The sequence below is a fragment of the Hemiscyllium ocellatum genome, chromosome 48 (assembly GCF_020745735.1).
Source record: "Hemiscyllium ocellatum isolate sHemOce1 chromosome 48, sHemOce1.pat.X.cur, whole genome shotgun sequence".
NCBI classification, from domain to species: Eukaryota; Metazoa; Chordata; class Chondrichthyes; order Orectolobiformes; family Hemiscylliidae; genus Hemiscyllium; species Hemiscyllium ocellatum.
In genome coordinates this window covers 21343938-21368847 of record NC_083448.1, presented here as the reverse complement: position 1 = coordinate 21368847, position 24910 = coordinate 21343938, and the positions used below count along the sequence as shown (strand labels likewise).

General features: G+C 42.5%; 1 protein-coding gene across 1 annotated transcript in view; it reads left to right on the top strand.

Moving 5' to 3' along the window:
- The window catches only part of LOC132836919 (calcium-activated potassium channel subunit alpha-1-like), a 103423-nt gene that overhangs the window by 32507 nt on the left and 46006 nt on the right, over nucleotides 1-24910 (top strand). Inside the window, exons 15-20 of the mRNA XM_060856486.1 lie at nucleotides 802-957; nucleotides 3700-3809; nucleotides 8470-8538; nucleotides 11925-12011; nucleotides 19316-19392; nucleotides 23314-23398. Of these exons, the coding sequence (XP_060712469.1) occupies nucleotides 802-957; nucleotides 3700-3809; nucleotides 8470-8538; nucleotides 11925-12011; nucleotides 19316-19392; nucleotides 23314-23398 (584 nt within the window). The remainder of the gene's footprint in view (nucleotides 1-801; nucleotides 958-3699; nucleotides 3810-8469; nucleotides 8539-11924; nucleotides 12012-19315; nucleotides 19393-23313; nucleotides 23399-24910) is intronic.

The window sequence follows — 24910 nt, the reverse complement described above, 5'->3', positions numbered from 1 at the left end:
TCAGCTCTGATCTCCAGCATCTGCAGTCCTCACTTTCTCCTTGGAAATATATTGCCATTCTTTGAATGTCACTGGGTCAAGATCCTGAAACTGCCTCTCTAACAGAACTATGGGTACACCAGCACTGCATGGACTACAGCAGTTCACCACTACCTATTCTAGGTCAATCAATGTGATAAATGTTAGTCCAGCCAGTAACGGTCATGTAATAAATGTAATGCAAAAGTGAGGTCTGCAGATGCTGGAGATCAGAGTCTAGATTAGAGTGGAGCTGGAAAAGCACAGCAGGTCAGGCAGCATCCGAGGAGCAGGAAAATCAACATTTCGGGCAAAAGCCCTTCATCAGGAATGATGTAATAAATGTTAGCCCAGCCAGCAACGGCCACATTTCCTGAACATAAGTAAAAACCTACACACAAACAAAGAACAAAAATAGGCCACTCAGCCCTTTAAGCCTGGTCTGCCATTCAATAAGATTATAGCTGATCTGATTTTAAACTCAACTCTGCATTCCTGCATATACCCGACAATCTTTCATCACCTTGGTCATCAAAATGTTATCTTCCTCTGTCTCAAAAGTATTTCAGGATTCTGCATTCATATGTATGAGAAATAAAATAATAAATGAACAAATTCCCACCTTCCCATCTTGACCTTCATTTCCCACTTTATTGACAAGATCCTTCAACTCCAACAACTATTTTTTTAACCATATCCCTAGATGCCATCTCACCCACCTTGTATCAGTGCTGTATAAGTATGTTTTTGTACTTGTGTCATTGAGATTTGTGATAATAACAGGCCTACCTGCAGAACATCCCCAGCTGGGACATGAAGAGGAGAGATAGTGTGATCTGCTTGTCGGAGTTGAAAATGGGATTTATTGCTCAGAACTGCATCGTCCCAGGCTTCTCCACGCTTTTGGCCAATCTCTTTGTCAAGAACACCCAAGAAGCGGTAAGCAAGAGTGGCCAGTAGATGCAAATCTAATCTTCCCCTGAACAGCTAGTGAGACTTGTGGGTGAGGTGTTGAGCTGAATGAATAAAATTCGAGAGACAGTTGTCAGGATGCGCAATTATCATCTCAGCCTGTACAGAATGACCATGGGAGGGCTTGAGGGCAGAGAAAAACCACTGACAGTATTTGCTGATGCAACAAACTCCAGCTCAAAGTGAGAGCATCAGGTCAGGGCTCTATCCCATGCACAACCAAGAATCGCAGTTAAGGGGAATCAGGGGAAATAAAACTCCATTGGTTGGAGCTATACTGAGTACTTACAATAAAAAGAACTCCATTTCCTGGCTTCCATCACATTCTGGGATAGTGAAATCCACAGATTCACAATCCATTGGGAGAAGGAATTTCTCCTCATCTTTGTTTTAAAACTATAACTTCTCTACCTGGGGACATTCTCATTGTTTCTCTTGTTTATGAAATCATGAGGGGCATGGAGAGAGTAAATAGACAAGCTCTTTGCTCTGGGTGGGGGTTCAGAACTAGAGAGCTTAAGGTGAGAGGGGAAAGATATAAAAGAGACCTAAGGGGCAACTTTTTCACACAGAGGGTGGTACGTATATGGAATGAGCTGCCAGAGGAAGTGGTGGAGGCTGGTACAATTGCAACACTTAAAAGGCATCTGGATGGATATATGAATAGGACGGGATTAGAGGGATATGGGCCAAGTGCTGGTAAATGGGACTAGATTGGGTTGGGATATCTGGTTGGCATGGATGCGCTATGCTGAAGGATCTGTTTCTGTGCTGTATATCTCTATGACTTTCCTACATGAAGAGACATTCTTTCTACATCTACATTGTCAATCCCCTTTAGTGTCTTATATACCACAATTAGATAGCCTCTATTTCTTCAAAGTTCCAGACCAAAGGCCTAAACTACTCAATTCCTGCTCATAAGTTAAACCCTCATCTTTGAAATCAATTTAGTGAACCTCCTCTGAACTGCCTTCAATACAACAACACCCCTCCTCAATAAGAATCAGAGCGTTCAGACAAGACATTCCTTAACCCTCTCTGCAGCCATCCCAATGCCTGACAGAGAGAAAAACAACTGAGAAAACCCCACAGCAAAGAGGGAAAACGTAACCATAAATCTTCTCTTCAAGTTCCCCAGCTATTTGCTCGGAGCAGCTTTGATATCAGAGCATTGAGTCCGTTTTACATTGTAAGACCATAAAGAGGAGCAGAATTAGACCATTCAGTCCATCAAATTTGTTCTGCCATTTGATTATGGCTGATATGTTTCTCAACCCCATTCTACTGCCTTCCCTCTGTAATCCTTGATCCCTTACCAATCAAGGACCTATCTATCTGTCTTAAATACACTAAGTAGCTTGGCCTCCACAGCACTTTGTTCCACAGATTCACCACCCTCTGGCTGAAGAAATTCTTCCTTATCTCAGTTGTAAAGCACTATCCTTTCACTCTGAGGCCCTCAGAGTCCTTGTATCTCCTACTGGTGGAGACATCGTCTCCATTCTATTTTGGCTTCTCAGTATTCTGTCATTATTGTGGGCGGCATGGTGGCACAGCGCCAAGGACCCGGGTTCAATGCCTGCCCCAGGCGACTGTCTGTGTGGAGTTTGCACGTTCTCCCCGTGTCTGCGTGGGTTTCCTCCGGGTGCTCCGGTTTCCTCCTACAGTCCAAAAATGTGCAGGTTAGGTAAATTGGCCATGCTAAATTGCCCGTAGTGTTAGGTGAAAGGGTAAATGCAGGGGAATGGGTCTGGGTGGGTTGCACTTCGGCGGGTCGGTGTGGACTTGTTGGACCGAAGGACCTGTTTCCCACTGTAAGTAATCTAAGTAATCTAATCCAATCAATCAGATTCCCCCTCATCCTTCTGAACTCTATCCTGTACGGATCCAGAGTCCTCAATTGCTCCTCATATGAAAACCCCATCATCTCTAGGATTGTTGTTGTAAGCCTCCTCTGGATCCCCTATAAAGCCAGTGCATCCTTCCTTAGATATGAGGCCCAAAACTGATCATAATATTCCAAATGCATTCTGATCAGAGCCTTCTACAGCCTCAGCACGTCATCTCAGTTAATGTATATTAGCCCTCTCAAAATAAATGCTAATCTGGTTTAGATTTGTCCTTTTTGTGTTCAGGACATACCTGGTCAATGTTCCATATTGTCGGATAGATGCCAGTGCTGTAACTACACTTACTGGAAGAGCTTGGCTAGGGGAGTGTCAAATTCTAGAGCACAAGACTTCAGTACTATTGTTGGAATGTTGTCAGGGTTCATAGTGTTTCCAACCATTTCTTGATAATCACGCAGAGTGAATCAAATTGACTGAAGATTGGGACCTGCGAGACTTGGGACCACTGGCAGAGGCTGAGATGGATCCACTTTGTTCAGTTTGTTAATGTAGAACATGAATAGTTGTGTTCCAAACACTGATCCCAGTGGAACTCCACTAGTCACCAGCTGCCATCCTTTTGGTGGGTTAGCTTGAAAGACTTATGAACAGTTACCAGTGAGTGAGTCTTTGAAACCATGAGCTACTTAAACACGTCTCATTGGGAATAATCCTTTTCTACAAAGATAAATTTGCAGTGGGAGTATCAGTTTGAGAATTCACTCTGAATTCACTCACAAATGTTGTATTTTTTGTCCTGGAACTTGCTTCTCTCTTGAATTTTCCTGTTGCTTATAAGTGCTTTTGCCATTTGTAGCATAAAACTGGAAACTGGCTCGAAATCTACAAAGAAGGACTCAGCCAGGAGATTTACACCGAGTTTCTGTCTGACAGCTTCGTCGGCATGCCCTTTAATTCTGTGTGCGAGTGAGTGACTTCCCAACATTGTTGCAGCCATAATTTGGGAGTGGGAGGGAGGGGGAATGTCCCCCAAACAACTTGCTGACACTTCCTGCTCACGTTTCACATTATACCGAGAGGGCTACCTTTCAATCACCCTCTCCCATTGTAACAAGATGATCTCAAGCCTGGTGAATTTCTAATGGCACTGCTCAGGTTCAAGGTCGCTCAGAAACTGAATTCAATCTCCAGTTAAGTTCATGTGTTCTCTCCTGAAGTTTATGCTTGCATTGTAGATTCCAGATTCCACACTATGAATGGGTACAGTGTATCTGAACATATCACACTGCAATCTAACTGTCCTGTCAATGCAACATCTCACTGGCATAAAGGTACAATCATAATGTCGGTCATTAACGCTGGCAATTTGATTCAGGAATAAGGAAATGGATGCCATCTCAGGCAGTTGGGAAATATTTTATGACAGTAATGCAAGGATGTCAGGGGAATCTTCTCTGATGAGATGGCCAAAAAATATCCCTCAATAAAAATAAGATAATCTGATTATTATGACATTAGTGGGAACTTGCTGTGTGCAAATTAGTTCTTCCATTTCCAACATTACAATAGTGACTTGTCTACATTTTCAAAGGACCTCACTGGTCACAAAGTGCTTTGGACATTTTGCCATCATGACAGTACCAAGTTTCTTCTTGAATTGACTCTCACCCTTCTGTCTCCAAAGGGCTGTGAATCTAGAATGGGAACCGGGCAGTGGTGTGCCTCAATGACTTTCTCATTGCTCTCCAGAAACTACACTGAGCAACTACAGCGTCCACCATGCTGAGATCAACCAAACAAATTAGAAACATCAGGAAGAAGTCGAGTCCACAGTTGAAACATTCACAGTTGTAAAACTAGGGATACTGCCTTGTGGCTGCAGGATCATTACCGTCCAGGGATAAGGCACCCTGAAATCACTGTGATCACCTTTGTTCTTAGAATCATACAATGCAGGAGAGGTCCTTTGGCCCACTGAGTCTATCCAATCAAAAATATACCGTGACCTACACTAGGCCCATTTTCCTGCACTAGGCCCATAGCCGTGAATGTTATGACACTTCAAGCACTTGTCTAAGTACTTTTTCAAGGTTATGACGTTTTCCACCTCAACTACTCTCCCAGGCGGTGTGTTCACCACTGGTTAAAAATGCTTTCCTCAAATTCCCTCAAGCTTCCTGCTTTTCACTTTAAAATGATGGCCCCTTGTTATTGATCCTTCAACTAAGGGGAACAGCTACTTTCTCTGAGGAAGTGACAAAGTTGATTGATGAGGGAAGGGCTGTAGATGTCATAAAAATAGTCTTCAGTAAGGCATTTGATAAGGTTCCCCATGGTGGGCTGAATGAGAAAGTGATGTCGCATGGGGTCCAGGATGTACTAGCGAGATGATAAAGAACTGGCTGGGCAACAAGAGACGGAGAGTAGTAGTGGAAGGGAGTTACTCAAAATGGAGAACTGTGACCACTGTGTTCAAACAGCGATCCATGCTGGGATCACTGTTGTTTGTGATGTACGTAATTGATTTGGAGGAAGGTATCGATGGTTTAATGCAGACGACACTAAGATTGGTGGAGTACCAGATAATGAAGGGGACTTTCAGAGAATGCAGCAGAATATAGATAGATAGGAGAGTTGGGCAGAGAAATGGCAGATGGAGTTCAATCAGGCAATGCGAGGTGATGAATTTTGGAAGATCAAATTCAAGAGCGAACTATACAGTATATGAAAAGCCCTGGGGAAAATTGATGTATAGAGAGATCTGGGTGTTCGGGTCCATTGTACCCTGAAGGTGGCAATGCAGGTCAATAGAGTAGTCAAGAAGGCATATGGCATGCTGTCCTTCATTGGACGGGGTATTGAGTACAAGAGTTGGCAGGTCATGTTACAGTTGTATAGGTCTTTGGTTCAGCCACATTTGGAATACTGCATACTGTTCTGGTCGCCACATCACCAAAACGATGTGAACGCTTTGGAGAGGGTGCAGAGAAGGTTTACGAGAATGTTGCCTGGTATGGAAGGTGCTACCTATGAAGAGAGGTTGAGTAGGTTAGGTTTATTTTCATTAGAAAGACTGAGGTCAAGGGGAGACCTGATTGAGGTCTACAAAATCATGAGAGGTATAGACAGGGAAAAGTCTCACGAAGATATGTGTGGGAAGTTCTTTATGCAGAAGGTGGTGGGTACCTGGAACATGTTGTCAGCACAGCTGGTAAAGGCAGGCACGATAGCATCATTTAAGATGTATCTAGACAGATAGGTGAATGGGCAGGGAGCAGAGGGACACAGATCCTTGGAAAATAGGTGACAGGTTTAGATAGAGAATCTGGATCGATGCAGGTTTGGAGGGCCGAAGAGCCTGTTCCTGTGCTGTAATGTTCTTTGTTCTATTCACCCTGTCCATGCCCCTCATAATCTTATACATCTCTATCAGGTCCCCTCTCAATCTTCTCTGCTCCAAAGAAAACAACTCATGCTTATCCAGCAGAAATGCTGCATTCCAGGTAAATCTCCTATTCACCCCCTCCAGTGCAATCGAATCCTTCCTATAGTAAGGTGACCGAACTCAAGTCCTGTACAGCTCCAACGTAATCTCCCTGGTCTCATAATTTACACCACAACTGATAAAGGCAAGTATGTTGTATGTTTTCCGAGAGACCCCATTAACCTGTCCTATCACCTCCAGGGATCTGAATACTATCAAATGCAAATCACAGAATGCCTACAGTGTGGAAACAGGTGAATCCATGCCGGACCTCCAAAAAGCACCTCATCATGTCATCCCTGCATTTACAGCCGACATATCCCGAAACACCGACACATCCCGAAACACCACAAACAATTTCCCACAGCCAATTCACCTAATCTGCACTTCTTTGGACTGTGGGGGGAAGCCAGAGCACCCGGAGGAAAGCCACACACACAAGGAGAGCAGAAAACCCCCACACGTTCACCCAAAGCTGGAATTGAACCCAGGCCCCTGGTAGTGTAAGGCAGCATTGCTAACACTGAATCAGCTTGCCACATGGTGTCCTTTTGTCCCTCCGTTCTTCTGAGCTTCCTTTGTTGTGCAAACCCAGGCTCAAAATTAAGGTGAATTTGTCATGACCTTAGTTTCCTGCCAATGTTCCTTTTCCAAGCTAAATGCAATACAACATACAGCCTTGTAGTGGTGACATTGGCTTAGTTATAGATTTCTGATCCTGCACTGCCACCAGCAGGTATTGAGCAGGACAACAGCACTTCGAATACACAAGCCAATCTTAAAATGTTTATCAGAGATTTAAAATCAGACAAGCTCAAAAGATCAAAGTTGCCAGGATCTTGCAAGTGTTTTGGAATTCAAAGAGGTCAAAGAGATAGGGAAGGGACAGTCTATGAAGGAGGTTAGAAAGCAAATAGTAGAAATTTAAAATTGAAGCAGAACCTATTCTGGAGCCAAAACTTGTGAATGTCGGTGAATATGGAGTGATGGGTGAAGGATTTTGTACAAAGATTTGAATGAATTTGAGTTGCCAGAGTGGACAGCCAGCTGGAGGGCACTGGAATGGTCAAGCCTGCAGGGCACAGATGTGGAGTTATGCAGCAAGTGAAGTGAGAGAGGGTGATGTTGGTTATGTCACAGAGGTGGAAAACATGTAATTGTAGTGGAAAAACGTGGCTTGGAGCTCACTGCAGTAAACTATGACACCAAGTTTGTTGGTTTAGTTTCAGAACCAAGGAAAAGGATGGTGATGCTAGCAATGAGACGGGGTTTGGAGAATTGTGGCAGTGCCACTATCAATGAGTTTATACAAACTAGATGTGGCCATTCAGCCCCTTCAGCTGTTATATTGGAACCAGCAGAAGCTTTTCATCCTGAGATGATGTATGGAAGCAGAAGGAGTACATTCACAGCATCTACAGAGGAGGGTGGGGTGGGGGGGGGGGGCGACAAAGTGCAAGAGAATGAATGGGATTGGGAAGACTTCTTTTGTTTTATTCATTCATGGGATGTGGGAGTTTCTGGTTAGGCCAGCATTTATTGCCCATCCCCAGTTGCCCAGAGGGTACTTAAGAGTCAACCAAATTGTTGTGGTGCCTGGAGTTACATGTCAGCCAGACCAGGTAAGGATAACAGTTTCCTTTCCTAAAGGACATGAGTAAACCAGATGGGATTCTCCCAACAATCCACAATGGATACATGGTCAGCATTAGACTCTTAATTCAAGATTTTGACTGAATTCAAATTCCACCACCTGCTGTGGCATACATTTTCAAACATTCTCTTCTCCAATTTACATTCACCATAATTTCCCAAAGAATTTAGATTGATTCAGATTACGGATAAATTTGGGAAAATAATTGAAAGGTAGGCAGAGTATGACGAAGAGGAAGGAGGACATGTTGTTTAAAGAGGGAGTACAGGACCAATAGGTCAATGGCTTCATTCTGTAATTGACAACTCCATGGGAACAGCAAAGAAGCTTAAAGTGACTAAAATATGTGATTGATTGTGGTATGCTGAAATAAGGATATAAATTGGAAATCCATGTAGAAAATGATTTTTTTAAGGCTATTCTATTGACTGCGGTGATTCACTATTCAATGTTTAACCACTTCTGTCTCTGCACTTGCCTCTCCCCAGGGTGTGCTATGTTCAGCTAAAGCTTCTATTGATAGCCATTCAATATAGGACCAGCTCAGACAACATCAGGTACAGATTGCTCCTGATTATCATAGAGTTTATTCTTGAAAATCATGTGCTAAACGAACTTGCTTTATTTGATACTCATATTACCATTCAAACTCATGTAAATGTTTGGGTTACATTCTCAGAACATCAAACAGGGACAGAATACAAGCAAATAAAACATCAAAAGAGACATGAGAAGTTGCAAACAGAATATCTTGTGAAAGTTTCGCTCTGTACATTTCTTTTTCATCATTGTCAGGGTGTGAATGTTGTCAATATATATTTCCCATCTCTAAAAGGTGATGGTGAGCTGCACCTTAAACCTTCCTTAATTGTCGTTGTCCATGTGGTGTAAAACACCCTCAATGCTGCTCAGAAGAGAGTTCCAGGATTTTCACCCACTGACAGTGGCAGGAACTGCCATACAGTTCAACCATCTTCAGCTGCTTCATCATTAATCTTGCCTCCACTAAAAGGTCAGAATTTGGGATGTTTGCTGATGATTGCACAATGTCCAGCACCATTCATGACTCCTCAGGTATGTCCAAATGTAGCAAGACCTGGACGATATCCAGGGATGTGCGAGCACACGACAAGTAACATTGATGTGTCAGGCAATGGCCACCTTCAACAAATGAGAATCTAACTAATGCCATTTGATATTCAATAGCCATTGCCATCACTGACTTCTCCACTATCAAAATCCTGGGAGTTACCATTGGCAGAAACTGAACTGAACTAACAGCTCCAACAATACTTAAGAAGCTTGACGCCATCCAGGATAAAGCAGCTGCTTGTTTGGCACACTATCAACGAACTTCAACATTCACACATCCATTATCACTGACACACACAATGGCATGAATGTGCACCATTTACACAATGCATTGTAATAACTCAACAAAGATGATAAAATATAGGAGCCATTGAGCACATGATGTCTGCAATTTAATTTCTGCCCATCTTTGATGGTGAGCTCTGAACCCATGTCACCAATGCATTTGCCTGGGCATATGGATCACTACTCTGGTGACATAGGCTCCTTTGACCTCACCTTCCAAACACAAGAAATCTGCTATCTGAAAGGGCAAGTTCAGCAGATACATGGGAAGACCACGTCTGACAAATTCCCCTCCAAGTCACACATCTGATCTGGAAATTCATTGCCATTCTTTTACTGTCACCTGATTAAAATCCTGGAACTACCTGATAGCATTGTGGATATATCAAACCTCCCAAGAGCAATAAATGTTGGCCTTGCCAGCATTGCCCATATCCCATGGATGAACAAAACAAAAATCAGGAATGTTGCAAATATCTCATTCATGCTTTATATATTTTAGAAAGTAACTGTTAGCTTCAGGAATATAAATTTTAGTTTGAAGCTCAAAGTGTGAAATGAAAAATGAAGTGAAATTTGATTGACAAACTGAGCGACCCTGAACAGGTGCAATTCGAACATGCCTGGGTTTATTACCCTTAAGAGGCAGACCATGATAGTTGTGTAAGGTTAAAGCTGATGTGAAAAATAGCTAGAACAATGAATGAATGCTGCTCTAACCTTATAATGAAGCCAGGGAGTCTGGCGAGAAGGAATACATCCATTGAAAATATACATTATTCATATGGGTTACAAAATCAAAGCGTTATGTTGAAGGCAAAATTACTTTGTTTCAGGAAATTCGAAAGCATGCCATGTTGTGACAGAAATCGTGATTTAGAGTGAAGCTTTACTTAGATGGTCCTGTTGTTTTATGTGTGTGTTTACAGACAGAAACAACAACAATTCAATTCAAGAGTAAACCTGAAACAGTTGCAGATTTGGTCGCGTATAGGCTCACAGATTGACGAGAGCGAAAGAAAATAAATGCTTGTCAATTGGGCGAATATTTCAAGCAGGAAACATATTAATATAACGGATCCCTATGTGGAATGTAAATGTGGCTATTTTTCTGTTTGGATTTCAAGAAGGAAAAGCAACTGGAAGGTTTACTCTAGGTTGGAGTTTGTGGAAAAACAATTGACATTAAAACTCATTCAGCTTTGTCATAAAATGCAGTCAGCTTGAACTGTTAACTTGGAAACAACTTTACAGAAGGTACGGGAATAGACTGGCAAAAAGCAAAAAGCCAGGACAAGAATTAAGTGAACTGAGACTGATAAAGAAAAATTGAAGGATCACTTACTCAGAACTTAATGGAAGGATCCAACATAATTTGTACTAAGAAGAAAAGCTGGAGTACTGGGGAGAATTAAAGTGAATTGAGAAGGGCTGTGGCACTTCTTTGATTAAGCCCAGGAAAAGTGAATTAACCTTCATGATTTCAGAAAATAGGGAAACTCTTTGGGGAAGTTAAGGGTAGAATTTGAATTTAGTCCATAAATCTTTCAAACTTATAACCTTAAGTTCCTAATGTTTATTTAATTATTTTTGATACTGTTAAAATACATTTTATGTTTAATATTCCTGTTCGCGCTATGGAAGACCAGTACAGAAAATCACACTGTCGAAGATCGCCATTAGAAAATCACTATACCTATTCAGCAGAAAGCTCCTGTTATCCAACTTTTCACAATTCATCAATCATGTTGCTAGGTGCTAACGTTTCTTGTTGAAGTGTTTCACACCCTTATAGGATGATGTATGACTTGGAGGGGAATTTGCAAATAGTGATGTTTCCTTGTGCATGCTATTGTTGTCCTTCCAGATGGTACATTTTGAGGGATTCGATTGTGCTGTGTAGGGAGCCTTGTGGAACTGCAGTAATGCATCTTGTAGAGGGTACACAATCCTGCCAGTGTGCATTCACTGAAGGGAATGAGTGTTGAAGGTGGTGGATGGAGTGCTACTCAAGTAGACTGTATTGTCCTGGATAGTGGCAGGCTTGTTGAGTATTGTTGGTGCTGTACACATCCAGGCAATTTCATTGCATTTCTAACTCAGAGGCTGCACTCTAACCAGAATGGGAGACAGGAGAAGCAGGGTTATATCCATCAGTATTTGAATCAAGAATACTCTTAATCAAATTGATCCATTGCATTCAAGGTACCACAGGTTGTTCTGCTATAATGTGACAGTTGTGTTCCATTGCAACCTCGCACTGTGGAAAACCGCTATAGAAAATCATGCTGCAGAAGATCACTCATAGAAATTCGCTACACCCATTCATTAGAAAGTTCACGTTATCCAAAAACATCCACAATTCATCAATCTCGTTATAGCCAATTTACGCTGATGAAACACGTGTTATAGCAGAACAACCTGTATATAAATGCAAGTTGTTGTTGTCAGTTGGTGTGTATGCATATGGAAGCGTGCACATTAATGTTTAAGTTGTATATGAAAATTTGTAAGCCCACACTGACATCATTCATGTACTCATGTCCTACTTTCTCTCCTTCTCCAGTATACTGATCAACCCAGATCCTAGCATTCTGATTCAGGAACATACTCTCGGGTTCTTCATTGCCAAGAAACGTACCCTTGTACAAAGGTAATTTCCACAAATGAACAAGTCACTTGGTGGTCGTAATTAGCTATGTGACGCATCTAAAGTGTCATATTCATAAATGTGGAATGTAACAAGAAATATTGTTGGTACTTTCAGGAAATGTATGTAAGTTGCAAGCCTTTTAATGATACAAAAACTGTTGTAAACTTAGTTCTATAGATTAGATTTCAATGCAGTAGCTAGTACATATATAAGGTATAGGAGCAGAATTAGGCAATTTTGCCCAGTGAGTCATCTCCACCATTCGATCATAGCTGATATGTTTCTCAATCCCATTCTCCAGCTTCTCCTCATAAATCTCGATCTCCTTCTAGTCAAAAACTCAGCTATCTCTATCTTAAATACACTCAATGACTTGGTCTCCACAGCCTTCTATGGCAATCAGTTCCACAGATTCAACACCCTTTGGCTGAAGAAGCTCTTCCTTATCTTAGTTATAGAGTGTCAATCTGAGGCTGTCCCCGTCTCTCCTGCTGGTGGAAACATCTTCTCCATGTCCATTCTGTTCAGGCCTCTCAATATTCTGCAAGCTTTGATTAGATTCCCCCCCTCATCCATCTAAACTCCATCCAGTACAGACCCAGAGTCATAACCATGCCTCTTATGACAAGCACTTCATCTCCAGGATCATTTTTGTAAACATCCTCTGGTTCCTCTCCAAAACCAGCACATCCTTTCTGAGATAAGGGGCCCAAAAGTGCTCACATTATTCCGTATGCAATCTGACAAGAATCTTATATAGCCTTAGCAGTATATTCCTACTCTTGTACTCAAACCCTCTCCAAATGAAAACTAACCACAGCATCAGTGGTTAGCATGGCTGCCTCATAATGCCAGGGACTTGGGTTCCATTTCACCCTCAGGTGACTGTCTGTGTAGTGTTTGCATAGGTTTCCCTTGGGTGGTGCACTTTGCTCCCACGTCCAAAGATGTGCAGATTAGGTGAATTAGCCATGCTAAATTGCCCTCTCGTGTCCGAGGATATGCAGGCTAGGTTGATTAGCTATGGGAAATTAAAAAATAGGTAAGGAAGTCTGTCTGGGTGGGATGCTCTTCAGAGGGTTGGTTTGGATTGATGGGTCGAATGGCTTGCTTCCACACTATCAGGATTCGATGACTACATTTGCCTTCCTAGCTGCCAACTGAACCTGCATGTTGAGAGAATCCTGAACTAAGACTCTCAAATCCCTTTCAGGTTCAGATTTAGAAAGCCTTTCCACATTTAAAAAAAAGTCTACTCCTTGATTCTTCTGAACAAAGAGCATAACCTCTCATTTTCCCGCACTGTATTCCATTGGCCACTTCTTTGCCCACTCTCCTAGCCTGTCCAACTCCTCCTGCAAGCACTCCACTTCCATAACACTACCTGTTCTGCTATCTATCTTTGGGTCATCTGCAAATCTGATGACAATAGCCTCAGTTCCTTTGTCCTGGTCATTAATTTGTAGTTGGGGTCCCATCACTGATCCCTGCAGAACTTCACTAGTCACCAGCTGCCATCCTGAAAAAGATCCTTGTATCCCCACTCTCTGCCTCCATTTTAATTAGCAGCTTCCTGTGTGGCACCTTCTCCTGCCAAATAGATCACATCCACCGGCCCTCCTTTGGCTAACTTGCTCGTTACCTCCTCAAAGAATTCTTTGATGAGTAAGAGGTTCAATGGTAATGAGGAGAAGGAAGGAGAATGGGCTTGAGAAACATCAATCAGCCATGCTAGAATGAAGAAACCGACTCAATAGAATAACCTAATTCTGCTATGAAATCTTGTGGTCTTATGGTCTAAGAGATTTATCAGGTGTGATCACCCTTAATGAATCCGTGCTAACTCAGCAGAACTTTACTACGCATTTCCTTAATCATGGACAGTAAAATCTTTCCAATGATCGAGGTCACACTTATTGGCCTGTAGTTTCCTGTCTTCTGCCTTCCTTGGGTGCGATATTAGCCATTTTCCTGTCCTCTGGGACTCTCCCAAACTCCAAGAAATCCTGAAGGATCACATCAATGCCTCCATAGTTTTAACTATTGCCTTCAGAACCCTGGGGTGAAATCCATCTGGTGTGGATAATTTATCCTTCACCAGTTTATGCAGGTGTTGTCTCACAGTTTGGAGTATGAGGTTATCCAACTATCAAATTGTAAGTGAAGGATTATAATATCTTTTCTCCTAAATATAATTAGGAACTATCAATCGCATTCCTTCTAACATGCTTTCATGAAGCTCAAGTAATTCCAAGATGAATAGGAAATTGACAGAGTTGCTTATGCAGGAAAAAAAATGCAACTGATATGGAATACTTTTTATTGAATTTTATTGCAGCTTCATTAGTCAAAGTTTGTTATTTTTGAAATTTGCATCAAATAGTATTTAATAAATCAAAGTAATTACTCCAAATAGTTCCAGTGATGTAGTGGAAAGGATGGCAAAGATGATTCTCGATAGGAGTGAGAGAGAGACAGGATAGTTGTCATGGGGGACTTCAACTTTCCAAATATTGACTGGGAACACTATAGTATGAGTACTATAGATGGGTCAGTTTTTGTCCAATGTGTGCAGCAGGGCTTCCTGACACAGTATGTAGACAGGCCAACAAGGGGCGAAGCTACATTAGATTTGGTACTGGGTAATGAGCCCAGCCAGGTGTTAGACTTGGAAGTAGGTGAGCACTTTGGTGATAGCAATCACAATTCTGTTATGTTTACTTTAGTGATAGAAAGGGTTAGGTGTATACCATTAAGCAAGAGTTACAGCTGGGGGAAAGGCAATTATGATGCGATTAGGTAAGATTTAGGAAGCATAGGATGGGGAAGGAAACTGCAAGGGATGGGCACATTAGAAATGTGGAGCTCATTCAAGGAAATGCTCCTGTGTGTCCTAGATAAGTATGTACCTGTCAGGCAGGGAGGAAGCTGTAGAGCGCGGGAGCCGTGGTTTGTGAAGGAAGTGGAATCTCTGGTCAAGAGGAAGAAGAAGGTTTATGTTAGGATGAGATGTGAAGGCTCAGTTAGGGTGCTTGAGGGTTACAAGGTAGCCAGGAAAGACCTAAAGAGAGAGCTCAGAAGAGCCAGGAGGAGACATGAGAAGTTATTGGCAGATAGGATGGGCGGCACGGTGGTACAGTGATTAGCACTGCTGCCTCACAGCGCCTGATACCTGGGTTCAATTCCTGACTCAGGCAACAGACTGTGTGGAGTTTGCAAGTTCTCCCCGTGTCTGCGTGGGTTTCCTCCGGGTGCTCCAGTTTCCTCCCACAGTCCAAAGATGTGCGGGCCAGGTGAATTGGCCATGCTAAATTGCCCGTAGTGTTAGGTAAGGGGTAAATGTAGGGGTATGGGTGGGTTGCGCTTCGGCGGGTCGGTGTGGACTTGTTGGGCCGAAGGGCCTGTTTCCACACTGTAAGTAATCTAAAAAAAAGGATCAGGGTAAACCCTAAGACTTTCTATAGGTATTTAAGGAATAAAAGAACGACAAGAGTAAGATTAGGGCCAATCAAGGATAGTAGTGGGAAGTTGTGTGTGGAGTCAGAGGAGATAGGGGAAGTACTAAATGAATATTTTCGACAGTATTCACTCTAGAAAACGACAATGTTGTCGAGGAGAATACTGAGATACAGGCTACTAGACTAGGTGGGATTAAGGTTTACAAGGAAGAGGTATTAGAAATCCTGCACAGTGTGAAAATAGATAAGTCCCCTGGGCCGGATGGGATTTATCCTAGGGTCCTCTGGAAAGCCAGGGAGGAGATTGCTGAGCCTTTAGCATTGATCTTTAAATCGTCATTGTTTACAGGAATAGTGCCAGAAGACTGGAGGATAGCAAATGTGGTTCCCCTGTTCAAGAAGGGGAGTAGTGACAACCCTGGTAATTATAGACCAGTAAGCCTTACTTCAGTTGTTGGTAAAGTGTGGGAAAAGGTTGTAAGAGATAGGATTTATAATCATCTAGAAAAGAATAATTTGATTAGGGATAGTCAGCACGGTATTGTGAAGGGTAGGTCATGCCTCACAAACCTTATTGAGTTCTTTGAGAAAGTGACCAAACCAATTGATGTGGTGTGTATGGATTTCAGCAAGGCGTTTAATAAGGTTCCCCACAGTAGGCTATTATACAAAATGTGGAGGAATGGGATTGTGGGAGATATAGCAGTTTGGATCAGTAATTGGCTTGCTGAAAGAACACAGAGGGTGGTGGTTGAAGGGAAATGTTCATCCTGGAGTCCAGTTTCTAGTGATGTACTGCAAGGGTCGGTGTTGAGTCCACTGCTGTTTGTCATTTTTATAAATGACCTGGATCAGGGTGTAGAAAGGTGGGTTAGTAAATTTGCAGATGACACTAAGGGTGGTGGAGTTGTGCATAGTGATGAAGGATGATGTAGGTTATAGAGAGACATAGATAAGCTGCAGAGCCGGGCTGAGAGGTGGCAAATGGAGTTTAATGCGGACAAGTGTGAGGTGATTCACTTTGGTCGGAGTAACCGGAATGGAAAGTACTGGGCTAATGGTAAGATTCTTGGTAGTGTAGATGAGCAGAGGGATCTCGGTGTCCATGTACACAGATCCTTGAAAGTTGCCACCCAGGTTGACAGGGTTGTTAAGAAGGCATACAGTGTTTTAGCTTTTACTAATAGAGGGATCGAGTTCTGAAACCATGAGGTTTTGCTGCAGCTGTACAAAACTCTGGTACGGCCACACTTGGAGTATTGTGTACAGTTCTGGTCACTACATTATAAGAAGGATGTTAAAGCTTTGGAAAGAGTGCAGAGGAGATTTACTAGGATGTTGCGTGGTATGAAGGGAAGGTCTTACGAGGAAAGGCTGAAGGCCTTGAGGCTGTTCTCGTTAGAAAGAAGAAGGTTGAGAGGTGACTTAATAGAGACATATAAGATAATCAGAGGGTTAGATAGGGTGGACAGGGAAAGCCTTTTTCCAAGTATGGGGACGGTGAGCATGAGGGGGCATAGCTTTAAATTGAGGGGAGATAGATATAGGATAGATGTCAGAGGTAGTTTCTTTACTCAGAGAGTAATAAGAGTATGGAATGCTTTGCCTGCAACGGTAGTAGATTCGCCAAATTTAAGTGCATTTAAGTCGTCATTGGACAAGCATATGGACGTACATGGAATAGTGTAGGTTAGATGGGCTTCAGATTATTACGACTGGTCGGCGCAACATTGAGGGCCGAAGGGCCTCTACTGCGCTGTAATGTTCTATGTTCTATAAGATTTGTTTTGAAATGTTTGACCATCATCATACCAATTTGAACCATCTTTCTAACCAAAGGCAGAAATTGAGCTGAATATGGATAATTAACATTTGAATCAAAATTATGCATATGTACTTATAAAAACAAGGTTAGTAAGCTTCTTTCAGAAGCTCATGAAGATTGGGAGACATTTACAAAATTATGAGGGGCATGGATAGGGTAAATAGACAAAGTCTTTTCCCTGGGGTGGGGGAATCCACAACTAGAGAGCATAGGTTTAGGGTGAGAGGGGAAAGATATAAAAGAGACCTAAAGAGCAACTTTTTCACACAGAGGGTGGTACGTGTATGTAATGAGCTGCCAGAGGAAGTGGTGGAGGCTGGTATAATTACAACATTTAAAAGGCATCTGAATGGATATATGAATAGGAAAGATGTGGGCCGGGTGCTGGCTGGTGGGACTAGATTGGGTTGGGACATCTGATCAGCATGGACGGGTTGGACTAAAGGGTCTGTTTCCATGCTGTACATCTCTGTGAGTCGATGAGATGTTTCAGCTTTTCCAGCACCTTCCTTTAGTGATGGTCATTACGTTCACCTCTGCCTTCTGACCTTCTTGAAGTTCTGGCATACTGCTGATGTTTTCCACTGAGTGATATAAAATACCTTTTCAGTTCCATCACCATTTCTTTGATCCCCATTACTCATTCTCCAGCCTCATTTTTTTGCAAGCCCATATCCACTCTTGCCTCTCTTATCTGTTATATATCTGAAAAACCTCTTGCAATCTTCATTTATATAACAAGCTAGCTTGACCTGACATTTCATCTTCTCCCATTCTGCTGGTTTTTGAAAGCTTCCCAATCCTCTGGCTTCCCACTAATCTTCACCATATTGTCATACTTCCTGTACTTATCCCAATATCAAAACAGTATTACAGTGTAATTCAATCAGAAAACTGTCAGATTCTCAGTACCATCTCTTCCTCAGCACTGACCTTCCAACAGGACAGCTGTCCCTCAGTACCAATTCCCACAATATGCAGTCAGTGCACCCTTGTCACTGACTCTCTGACCTTGTCGTGCTCCATCAGAGTTGAACCTTTGAGAACAGTGTTCCCTCAATGCTAATCGTTGACAGTGGAGCAATCCCCCCAAAATCAACCTCCAACAATGCTGCTCTCTCTCAATACATCCAAGCATTTGAATTTGGAGTAGAAAAAGATCATTTGGCCCTTAAGCTTGCTCTGCCATTCAATAAGATCATGGCCAATCTGTTTGCGTTTTGAATTTTACATTCTCATCAATGTCCTCTAACCCATGATTCCCTTAGCTCAATCTTTTACAATTTATATCAATGAGGACTTATATCCTTCCTATAGCAGGGCGACAAGAACTGCACTAAGTCCAGAAGAAGCCTCACCCATGTCCTGTATAACCTCAACATGGTGTCCCAACTCCTATACTCAAAGGTCTGAGTAATGAAGGCAAGCATTCCAAGTGCCTTCTTATCCACCATGAATGCCAGTGATGCAGATTTCAAATAATTATATGCCTGAACGCCTTGGTCTCTCTGTTCTACAACACTATCCATGGCTCTATCTATTAAATTGGTGAGGTTTCAGAAAGACGTATGAGATGTTGCTGGAAATGGAGAGTTTGAGTTATAAAAATAGGCTTGGAATTTTTCCACTGGAGTGGAGGAGTTTGAGGGTGACCTTACAGAGGTTCATAAAATTATGAGGGGCATAGATATGGTGAATAGCAAGGGTCATTTCCCTCAGGTGGGTGTGTTCAAAACTAAGAGGTGTATTTTTATGGTAAGGGGATTCTCAGTCTAGACCATATCTGCGAAAGTGCCCAAAGTGTAACTCAACCTTGCAATCTTTTAACTCAGAGCTATGAATGCAATGCTATCAATGATCCAGAGTATGGTTCGTGCAAATTTCAAAATGCTTTCTGGGAGAAGTTCAATGGACCACTCTCTTTACTTGTCCACTTCCTCTGGTCACAGTCATTTTGGATTGTTAAATGGAGTTTGAAGTATTCATCCATAGCTTAATGCATTGATTATTCACATCCACAGAGCAAATATATACTGCACTGAATGTCATCAAGATATTGTTGACCCCAGGCGAATTAAGAAGTGTGGATGCAAAAGAAGTGAGTATTTCTAACTGCATCATTACAATGCCTCAGAGTGCTTCACAGCTAATTGAATACTGATTAACTGCAGACACGTATGAGGAAAGACTGACTAAGTTAGGGTTATTTATGCTGGAGTTTGGATGAATGAGGAGGGATTTCACAGAGACCTGTAAAATTTGAACAGGCCTCGACAGGGTAGATGCAGGCAGGACATTCCCGATGGTGGGTGTGTCCATCAGGAGTCACAGTCTGGGGATTCATTTAGGACAGAGATGGGAGACATTTCTTCACCCAAACAGTGGTGAGCCTGTGGAATTCATTATCATAGGAAGTAGTTGAGGTCAAAACATTGAATGTATTCAACAGGTGGCCAGATGTAACACTTGGAGTGAATGGGATCAACAGTTATGGTGAGATAGCAGGATTAGATTATTGGGTTGGACGATCAACCATGATCATGATGAATGGTGAGCCAAGCTCTCAGGGTTGAATGGCCTCCTCCTATCTTCTGTGACTCTATGAACATATATGAAACAGTACAGCCAATGTAAGTCTGGAGAGATTCTAGGAAGAGCAACAACTCGGCAATGTCAAGCTACGTTCCAGTCTGGCATCTGATTTGTCTGGTCATAGGCGTTACTAACTTGTTACTAGGTGATTCTAGGCGTTACTAACACTGGGTCATTGAAAGTGTGACTCCATCGGTATTACACTGGAAGTGTCAGCATGGATAATGTGCTCACGTTTCTGGAATGGGATTTGACCCTAGGATCTTCTGTTTTAGCATTGAGAATTCTAAGTATTGAGTGTGTGTGAGGATGAATGGGTGTTTAGGAGTGGAAGTTTGTCTGGGTATGTGGGTTAGTGTCACAGACGATATGAAAGTAATTAGAGTCATAGAGTCAAACATACAGAAATAGATTCTTTGCAGGGCAGCACAGTAGCTCAGTGGTTAGAACTCCTATCTCACAGTGCCAGGGACCTGGGTTTGATTCCAGCTTTGTCTGTCTGGGTTTCCTCTTGGTGCTCCTGTTTTCTTCCACAGTCCAAAGATGTGCAGGTTAGGTGCATTGGCCATGGTGAAAACCTCAGGTGGAGTTACAGGGTTAGGCTGGGAGGCTGGGTCTGGTGGGATGCTCTTCGGAGAGTTGGTGCAGACTCAATAGGCTGAATGACCTCTTTCCACACTATGATTCTATGCTATGCAGTGTTCATTGACCGCTGCTATCAAATCATTCTTTCTTATTTATTAGTAACCAGTTTGAGACTTACATTATTTTCCTCACTCTATGAAACCCACTCCTCCCCTCCCAACCCAAAATTCAGGGTGTGATGTATTCACAGTGGAATGTTTGTCTTGCAATGCAGTTGAGAGGGATTGCATGTCATAACTTCTTGTTTTAGAAAGACTTATTACTGGCTAATCTGGGGAAGCTCTTATAGATCATCTTGGTGAGCTACATAAGAGGGATTTGTGGGCACATCATTTCTGGTCCCTTCATTCGGTTGCCAAGTTGCTTTGGAAATGGGCAAGTCACTCATTGCTGTGGTGAACTGAGGTTGATTGACATGTGCTTAATATGTGGTCCCTCCAGCTTCCAAACACATGAAAGTGGATCAGGAAGCTTTTCTTTCTTACCAGGTTTAAGGCCTGGCTGGTCATCATCCACAATACTATGTTTCTGATGCTCATCATTGTTACGGCTTCATGAATGAATTCACATCAAACACAAGCTTACTTCCTTTTGAAGAAATGGCTAACAATTGTTGAGTAGAAAGTGAGGTCTGCAGATGCTGGAGATCAGAGCTTTAACCAGCAACACATTTTCAACAATTGTTGAGCCCGTGTAAACTGAGAAACCATTGCCATAAGAGTGTCAGCTTTCTTAGTCACTGAAGTTTGTTTAGCGAAGAAATAGAAAAGTTTTTGGAAGGGCTGACTTAATGAGAAACTTAGATAGTATGGTGTTGCTACGCATCTGCTGCCTTTGTTCTTCAGGTTTGCGGGAAGTCAAGGTTTTGCATTGACATGTTTGTGTAGTTCATTCAGCAAGTAGTACACTCTGTAGTGGAACAACCCTTAGGTAACTGGACAGTAAAATATGCTGGAATCAGGTCGTTGGAAATAAAAGAACTTGATTCTTTTACATCCTGTTCCTGAGTGACTGTGAGTTCAGCTTTGTGCATCCTGGGCGTGAGCTCCACATGTTGTGAAATCCAATTTCTGTTGAGGAGTATTTAATTAGTTAGTCTACAGTGAGCTTTCTCAATCCCATGCCGAATCTGCCTTGCCAGTGTTTGATGGGAACAATTCGAGAGAGTTTCATTTCAGAAGGAAAAGAGTAGAACTTTAAGTTCAGTTTAAGAAGAATAGAAGGAGTTTTATTCTGTATCAAACGCCATGCTGTCCCTGTCCTGGGAGTGTCTGAGAGGGACATTATTGAGGAAGCTTTACTTTCAGTTTACTTTCAATGTAAAGGAGTAGAATAGGTTTTACTATGTACCTGACTGCTGAGGTTCTGGCCTTGGGAACATTCGACCAGCTAGTGTTGAGGGAACTTTGAACTCTGAAAATAAACCATGCTGTAACTTCCCAAAGAGTTTTCTTCGAATTCAGTCATGGGATGTGGTTCACTGGCTGGGCCAGCATTTGTAGCACATCACTATTTGCCATTAAGAATGCGATGGTGAATTGCATTAACTGGCACAAAATAAAACAGGAAAGGTATTTCGACAAGGGATAAATTAGGTCCAAGGAAAGGCCATTCAAACTGGCCAGAAAACTGAGAGTTAGAAGCAGTTGGGATTTCAGCAAATGTGGAAAAAAGGGTTGATTAGTAAACCGAAAAGACAGCTACTCAAAATGGAGACCTGTGACCAGTGGTGTTCCACAGGAATCCGTGCTGGGGCGCCTGTTGTTTGTGATATATGTATATAAATGATTTGGAGGAAGGTATCGGTTGCCTGATTAGATGATATGAAGATTGGTAGAGTAGCAGATAGTGAAGGGGACTGTCAGAGAATACGGCAGAATATAGATAGATTGGAGAGTTAGCCAGAGAAACGGCAGATGGAGTTCAATCCAGACAAATGCGAAGTGATGCATTTTGGAAGACCCAATTCAAGAGCAAACTATACAGTAAATGGAAAAGTCCTGGGGAAAGTTGACATACACAGAGATATGGGCATTCAGGTCCGTTGTTCCCTGAAAGTGGCAATGCAGGTCAGTAAAGTGGTCAAGGAGGCATACACATGCTTTCCTCCATTGGACGGGATACTGAATACAAGGGTTGGCAGGTCATGTTACAGTTGTATAGGACTTTGGTTTGGCCACATTTGGAACACTACGTACAGTTTTGGTTGCCACATTACCAAAATGATGTGGATGCTTTGGAGAGGGTGCAGAGGAGGTTCACCAGGATGTCGCCTGGTATGGAGGGTGCTAACTATGAAGAGAGATTGAGTAGATTAGGATTATTTTCATTAGAAAGATGGAGGATGCGGGGAGACCTGATTGAGGTCAACAAAATCATGAGAGGCATGGACAGGGTGGAGAGCAAGAAGCTTTTTCCCCAGAGTGGGGGACTCAATTACTAGGGGTGACGTGTTCAAGGTGAGAGGGAAAATGTTTAGGGGAGATATGTGTGGTAAGTTCTTTACACAGAGGGTGGTGGGGGCCTGGAAAGCGTTGCCAGTGGAAGTGGTAGGTGCGGGAACGATATCATCATTTAAGATGTATCTGGACAGATACATGAATGAGCAGGAAGCAAAGGGATACAGATCCTTAGAAAATAGGCGCAGGTTCAGATAGAGGATATGGATTGGTGCAGGCTTGAAGGGCCTGTTCCTATGCTGTAATTTTCTTTGTTCTTGGTTCTAAAGCTTCGGTCTTCTGTTGGCTTCATGATTCTCTTCAGCCTTTCTATTCCTTTCTAGCACACGACAATGAAAAGCTTCATTATTCTGTGATCCGAAGCCAGTCGTTGGGAGTGCTGCCAAGGCAGGGCGCATCACTTGAAAAGTAAGCCAGATACCCAGCCTCACAATCCGATACCACTGTTGTCCACCCCACAACTCAGGGCATAGATCCCTCTGACTTGGTCTGAATTTACCTGTTTGTGCTTTGATCTCCAGCTTATAGACACAGGTAGTGATGATAATGTTCAGATACACTGAGATTTATTTTCTGTGGCACCAAGTTATATTTCTGCCAGGACCCATGACAAAACAAAAAAAACCTGTCTATGAGGCACTCAAACCTAAATATCTGTCTATCCATTTGATCATTGGCACATTGACTTTCCTTGAGTTTACCAGCGGAGGACTCATGCCACGATCTGAAGACATTTGAGGAGGGCTTAAAAATCAAAGCACAGAGAAGTGAACTAATCTTCAGCCATTCATCTGAATTCGGATATCCTGGGACAGATTTTCCAAGGAGTGGCAATCTCAGCAGTTTGCTAGCTGGGTGCCTGGGAAGTTGGATGCCAGATAGCTTGGAGGAGGTTGACATGTAAGTAAACAGAGTGCCAGGTGGGACAGGGTGCCATGAGGAGAAGGGTATCAGGTGGTGAGGATGTCAAGTAGCTAGGGGTAAGGTGCAGGGTGCAATGGACCAGGTAAATGGTGCAGTATTTTGAGTAGGTCAGATTTTGAAAAATCAGGTCTGGAGGTGTGGGCTTTGAATCCAAGGTGGATAACAGGTCTTCAGATTCCAAGGGATGAAGTGGGGAAGGGATGCATTGGGTCCGAAGCAGTGAAAGGGTGTTAGGTCCAGAACAGGAGTGGGGTGTGTCTGCTACCGGATGTGTCAGGTGTGGGACTGGAGAATGTAATGGGTCTGGGGGAGGTGTAGTTGTTGCTGTGTGAGTTAAGAATATGGTCAGTTGAACAGTTACTTAGGAGTTAGACTGTGTTTTTAAACTGACTAACATTTCCTGAGTAACTATTCACTTGATTTCTTTGGAAGGCACTGAATTGTTTAATTTAAAGAGAGACTTTTGGAGAGGCCCAGGCAGAAGGGAATGATCCATCAGAATTTTCAGTTGTCCAGGCCACTCCTTCAGAGTCTTTGGTAAATGGGATTCGACAGATTACCAATGCATGTCTCCCATCAATGCTGAAACAATGCCTGTTTCATGATTGGGAAATCTGACCAACTCCTGTGCCTACTTTTGAATTTGTTTTAATTCAAATAATGAGACAAACGTAAAACTTGAAACAACTTAGGGAGGAAAGTATGTCAGATTTGACGGGTGACACTTGGCAAGACTGAGGAGAAACAGCTCTACCCAAAGGAGGTGAATATATTTAGAGTGTGATGTTTACACAGGAAAGCTTCCATAACTTGCTCATAGAAATATGGATTACAAATAGTTGAAAGGTGGTTTTTAAATATTTTGTGACTATTTCCGATAGTATTTGTGAAACTGAAGATTCAGAATACATTTCCATTATTCTGACTACAAAAAACTAATTATGAATTTAATCATTCATTACGTCTGACAGTGCAGCACTCCCTCAGTACTCATCC